This window comes from Heterodontus francisci, chromosome 10, assembly GCF_036365525.1.
Source record: "Heterodontus francisci isolate sHetFra1 chromosome 10, sHetFra1.hap1, whole genome shotgun sequence".
Taxonomy (NCBI): domain Eukaryota; kingdom Metazoa; phylum Chordata; class Chondrichthyes; order Heterodontiformes; family Heterodontidae; genus Heterodontus; species Heterodontus francisci.
In genome coordinates this window covers 44,800,578-44,806,577 of record NC_090380.1, presented here as the reverse complement: position 1 = coordinate 44,806,577, position 6,000 = coordinate 44,800,578, and the positions used below count along the sequence as shown (strand labels likewise).

Genomic DNA, 6,000 nt, shown 5'->3' with positions numbered 1-6,000 from the left:
AGTGAGACTTACATCAGTAGTGGGGAAAATGCTAGAGTCTATTATAAAGGATGTGATAGCAGAACACCTGGAAAGCATAAACGGGATTGGGCAAAGTCAGCATGGGTTTATGAAAGGGAAATTATGCTTCACAAATCGACTGGAGTTTTTTGAGGATGTAACTAGTAGCCTAGATAAGGGAGAACCAGTGGATATGGTGGATTTGGATTTTCAGAAAGCTTTTGATAAGGTCCCACATAAGAGGTTAGTGTGCAAAATTAAAGCACATGGGATTGGGGGTAATATACTGGCATGGATTGAGAATTGGTTGACAGAAAGGAAACAGAGAGTAGGAATAAACAGGTCTTTTTCCGGGTGGCAGGCAGTGACTCGTGGGGTACCACAGGGATCGGTGCTTGGGCCCCAGCTATTCACAATATATATTAATGACTTGCATGAGGGGACTAAATGTAACATTTCCAAGTTTGCAGACGACACAAAGCTGGGGGTGGGGTGAAATGAGCTGTGAGGAGGATGCAAAGAGGCTCCAATATAATTTGGACAAGTTGGGTGAGTGGGCAAATGCATGCTTGTAAAAACAGAAAGGCAGATAATTATCTGAACAGTGATAGATTGGGAAAGGGGGAGGTGCAACGAGACCTGGGTGTCCTTGTACACCAGTCACTGAAAGCAAGCATTCAGGTGCAGCAAGCAATTAGGAAGGCGAATGGTATGTTGGCCTTCATTGCAAGAGGATTTGAGTACAGGAGCAAGGGTGTCTTACTGCAGTTATATAGGGCCTTGGTGAGACCACATCTGGAGTATTGTGTGCAGTTTTGGTCTCCTTATCTGAGGAAGGATGTTCTTGCCATGGAGGAGGTGCAAAGATGATTTACTAGGATGATTCCTGGGATAGCAGGATTGACGTATGAGGAGAGATTGGGTCGACTAGGCCTATATTCACTAGAGTTTAGAAAAATGAGAGGGGATCTCATAGAAACCTATAAAATTCTAACAGGACTAGACAGGCTAGATGCAGGGAGGATGTTCCCGATGGCTGGGGAGTCCAGAACCAGGGGTCACAGTCTCAGGATATGGGGTATGCCATTTAGAACCGAGATGAGGAGAAATTTCTTCACTCAGAGGGTGGTGAACCTGTGGAATTCTCTACTGCAGAAGGCAGTGGAGACCAAATCATTAAATATATTCAAGAAGGAGATACATATATTTCTTAATGCCAAAGGGATCAAGGGATATGGGGAGAAAGCAGGAACAGGGTACTGAATTAGAAGATCAGCCATGATCGTTTTTGAATGGCGGGGCAGGCCCGAAGGGCCGAATGGTCTACTCCTATATTCTATGTTTCTATGTTTAATAACCTGCTCACTGATGCTCAGTTTGGGTTCCACCAGGGCCACTCAGCTCCTGACCTCATTGCAGCCTTGGTCCAAACATGGACAAAAGAGCTGAACTCCAGATATGAGGTGAGAGTAACTGCCCTTGACATCAAGGCAGCATTTGACCGAGTATGGCATCAAGGAGCCCTAGCAAAACTGGACGCAATGAGAATCTGGGGAAAACACTCCGCTGGTTGGAGTCATACTTAACACAAAGGTTGTGGTTGTTGGAGATCAATCATCTCAGTTCCAGAAAATCATTGCGGTTGGAGTCATACTTAACACAAAGGTTGTGGTTGTTGGAGATCAATCATCTCAGTTCCAGAAAATCATTGCAGGAGTTCCTCAGGGTAGTATCCGAGGCTCAACCATATTCTGCTGCTTCATCAATGACCTTCTCTCCATCATAAGGTCAGAAGTGGGGAAGTTCGCTGATGATTGTACAATGTTCAGTACCATTCGCAACTCCTCAGATACTGAAGCAGCCCATGTCTAGATGCAGCAAGACCTGGACAACATCCAGACATGGACTGGTAAGTGGCAACTAACATTCATGCGAGACAAGTGCCAGGCAATGGCCATCTCAAACAAGAGAGAATCTAACCATTTCCCCTTGATGTTCAATAGCATTACCACTATCAACATCCTGGGGGTTACCATTGACCAGAAACTGAACTGGACCAGCCACATAAATGCTGTGGCTACAAGAGCAGGTCAGGAGCTAGGAATTCTGTGGCGAGTAACTCATCTCCTGTCTCCCCAATGCCTGTCCACCGTCTACAAGTCACAAGTCAGGAATGTGATGGAATACTCTCTACTTGCCTGGATTAGTGCAGCTCCAAAAATACTCAAGAATTTCGGCACCATCCAGGACAAAGCAGCCCGCTTAATTGGAAGCCCATCCACCACCTTCAACATTCACTCCCTTCACCACCGACACACAGTGACAGCAGTGTGTACCATCTACAAGATGCACTGCAGCAACTCACCAAGGCTCTTTCGACAGCACCTTCTAAACCCACGACCTCTACCACCTAGAAGGGCAAGGCCAGCAGGTGCATGGGAACACCACCACCTGCAAGTTCCCCTCCAAGTCACACACCATCCTGACTTGGAACCATATCGCTGTTCTTTCACAGTCACAGGGTCAAATTCTTGGAACTCCCTTCCAAACAGCACTGTTGGTGTACCTACACCCCAAGGACTGCAGCGGTTCAAGAACACAGCTCACCACCACCTTCTCAAGGGCAACTAGGGATGGGCAATAAATGCTGGCCTGGCCAGCGACACCCTCATCCCACAAATGAATAAAAAAAGAGGGGTGGGGATCGGAAGCAAGTGCAGGACTTGTCAGTCAGTTAACCGGAAAGCGGCAAGGTCAGTTGAAAACTTCATTATAAACTTGAAAACAGCCCTTTTCTGGAAGGCTGATTTCACTGGGGCCAATTCTGTGTTTTATTTTGGAAGTGTTCAGGTGGTGCAACTAGCCTGATACACACTTAATGGGCTCCACTTATACCAATAGTGGTAATGGATACTGCCTCTTAATGGCATACAGTATGTTAAGGGTACTGAAGTTTAGACTAAGAAAAAGAATAACTTCTATTTATCCTGTGCCTTTCTCACCCTCAGGATGTCTCAAAGGACTTCACCATCGTTGAATTACTTTTGAAGTGTAGTAAACAAATTCAGCAGCTAATTTCTACAAAGCAAAGTCCCATAAATAGTATTGAAATAAATGACCAGTTAAAGACAGCAGAAATTCTGGTAGGTGGCACCATTCCTACCTTTATTAATGATGAGCTTTAGGTGCAAAAACCAGCAGGAGATCCTAGCTTAATTTCCAATAGGTGGAGACTCAGCCTAATGGGGTCCCAACTCCCCCTGTACTAATTTAGGTCTTCACCTGGCCAGATGTTACCCGAATCTAACAGTATGTGGATTTTCAGAGCCAAAAGAAGAAACAATTGCATATTGCTTTGTTGATTCACACAACTTATTTATGTAGAAGGCAGGAGGAAAGTGGTCAAATGGGCAACACCCATCAAAACTTAAAAGTAACTTGTTTCTTGGGCTCACCGTGCAATTCAATGAATTTGTTGGGATCGCTCCAAGGGGGTAATTTTATCCTGGCGGCGGGGTCTCGACATCCAGAGAAACTGATGCCGAGATTCCCGCGTTACCTCTCCTTCGGAAGGCCCGCTGAATTTAGTGCCAATCAGGCACTTAAGCGGACAGCAGCAGGCCTTCCACAGGATCAAGGACCCCACCGCCGGATGTCCTGCCCTTGCAGAGTTGCCAGCCAATCAGAGGCCAGCAGCTGCAGTGCCACTGTGCAGGAAGTGGCTGCTGTTGCAGGTGCACCTACTGGAGGCTGAGGAGTGTTGTTGGAACCAGGCTTCAGGGTGGGAAGGGTCTCGCAGGGTGGGGGTTGTGGGAGAGGGAGTTTCAGCAAGGGCAGGGAGGTGTCCCTCAGTGCCCCAACCCCCACCCCTTCCCGATGCCGGATCCCTCATTCAGGCACTGTGCCTTTTATGCTCTCTCCGCCTCCAAACCCATCACGGGGGAAAAGCATAAAATCCTCCCCAAAAGTATGTAGAGAATGCTATTAATTTGAAGAATGAAGAAATGTCACAATTCACATCTAAATTATAATCATGTAGCTCAGACTGCACTGATAACTTTTATTTTGACTGGTATAGGGAAATACAGGCTTTGTTGGTGTTTAACTTACATGCATGAAAAATGTCTGACATTTTCAAATACATTACAATTAAATGCTTGGTAAACACTGTAAAAGCAGTTTAAGAAATTAAAATGAACAGCACATGACTTTTCCAAATAGATTTAATAGGGAGTGTCACAATGAGGTCCCCCCTTTAAAAAATATTATAAATAATTATGATTAATTTTTGAGTTTTGACTATTTCCTTTTATTGTCCAGTGAATCCTCAGGAAATTGAGTTACTGGCTTGGAAGTCACTTATTCTGACAGTATAAAGAAATTAAATTATTAATTGATACCATTATTAATTTAGGTTACTTCAGTTTTAGTAATGTTATGTCAATTCAGATCTCTTGCACTGCTCGGCTCAGTAACTCATCCAAGTCATTCTTTGATGTCAATATTCAATGTTTAAAGAAAAAATAAAACCAGCTGTAAAAAATGAAAAGGATGTTGAAGTTGACCCCTATTTTAAAAATTTTACTGACTTTTAAAACAGGCCCTGATGAAAAAGTTCCTGACATACAGTGTACAAGTGCATGCATGTTGCTATAAACAATGCAAAATTGACTATGTAATTTTGAATCAATTGCTGTTTAATAAACAGGACTTCAGATTTAGTTCCATGAAATCAGTAGAGTCTCTAATTAGAATTTTTGCTACATATTTACTTGGGGTCTTCGTCAATTCCAATTATACCCCAAGCTACACCTGCTCCAAGGTTTCCTGATTCAAGACTCTCCTTATTACCACCTTTGCCCAGGTCATCTTCCTTTTCATTAACCTTTATTAGGGAAAAGACACATCATTATCAGTTTATTCCATTAGTAAATGTCTGATATAGATGTCTGAAGAATTTAAACTATTCTAGTTCTCAGTTAAAACATATTCATATACAAAAGTATGATTTGATTACAACATAAGTTAATTTTAAGTAATGTTTTTGAATGTGACTCTCAGATATATGGGTACAGTTCTCAATGTTTAGAATTATGAATGTACATTTAGGAGAGCTTAATAAATGAAATATATTAAGTCATAGCTTTTAAATGCAGATTGCATTACATATCGATACAAAGGATAACTACCCTTTCTTAGGTGTCTTTCAAAGAAATGGAATTTCACGTGGAAATACAAAATGATTTCTGTCCATTGGGTTTAAAAACAAATCATAAGAGACACCATTTTGTCAAACTTTGACACCAAGTTGGGAGATTTTTTCTTAGTTCTGCTGGTTGAGTCTTACTTTGGGCTTTTGCCTATATAATCAACAGGTTGGGATCCTTAAACCTAGTAGCAGCATTGAAAAATATACCAGTCAATTTTTAATGCACACAAGATTAACCAACCAGTAACAGTATCGAAAATCAACAATCGTGCATGAAGTAAAATAAGGAACATAAAATGCAAGGTGTGCAACATTAAAGATTTTTTTTTTTACAAAAGAAACTTCCCACCCCAAAAGTCCCAGTAAGCTGCAGCCCCAATTCTGGTCAGGTTATAAAGGCAGACAAAATGCTGGAAGGAGGAAGTTCAGTATGTGAACGTTTAACTTAGTTGAATGACATGAAGGAGGTCACCTAATGGAACAAACCTACCATTAACTTAACGTTCACATGCAACGAGAATGTATACCAGTTATATAAAAGATTGGAAGTGGGTCTCTAACCATCTACACCTTCGGACTACCTTAATTATTCCAGGACAGAAAACAATTCTGGCACTAAAAACTGACAAATTCCCAGGACCTTATGATTTCCATCTCAGGGTTTTAAAGGAAGTAGATGAGGAAACTGCAGATAATTTAGCCATAATCTTTCAAAACTCTCTCGATTCAGGAATTGTCCCCTCGGATTGGAAAATTACAAATGTAACACAATTATTTATGAAAGGTGAGAG

The 6,000-nt window shown here is 42.1% G+C and overlaps 1 protein-coding gene across 1 annotated transcript in view; it reads right to left on the bottom strand.

Moving 5' to 3' along the window:
• Nucleotides 1–4,073: 4,073 nt before the first annotated feature.
• Nucleotides 4,074–6,000, bottom strand: part of LOC137374435 (superoxide dismutase [Cu-Zn]-like) — a 102,050-nt gene continuing 100,123 nt past the window's right edge. The window contains exon 5 of the mRNA XM_068040546.1: nt 4,074–4,885. Coding sequence (XP_067896647.1) covers nt 4,769–4,885 — 117 coding nt within the window. The 3' untranslated portion in view covers nt 4,074–4,768. The remainder of the gene's footprint in view (nt 4,886–6,000) is intronic.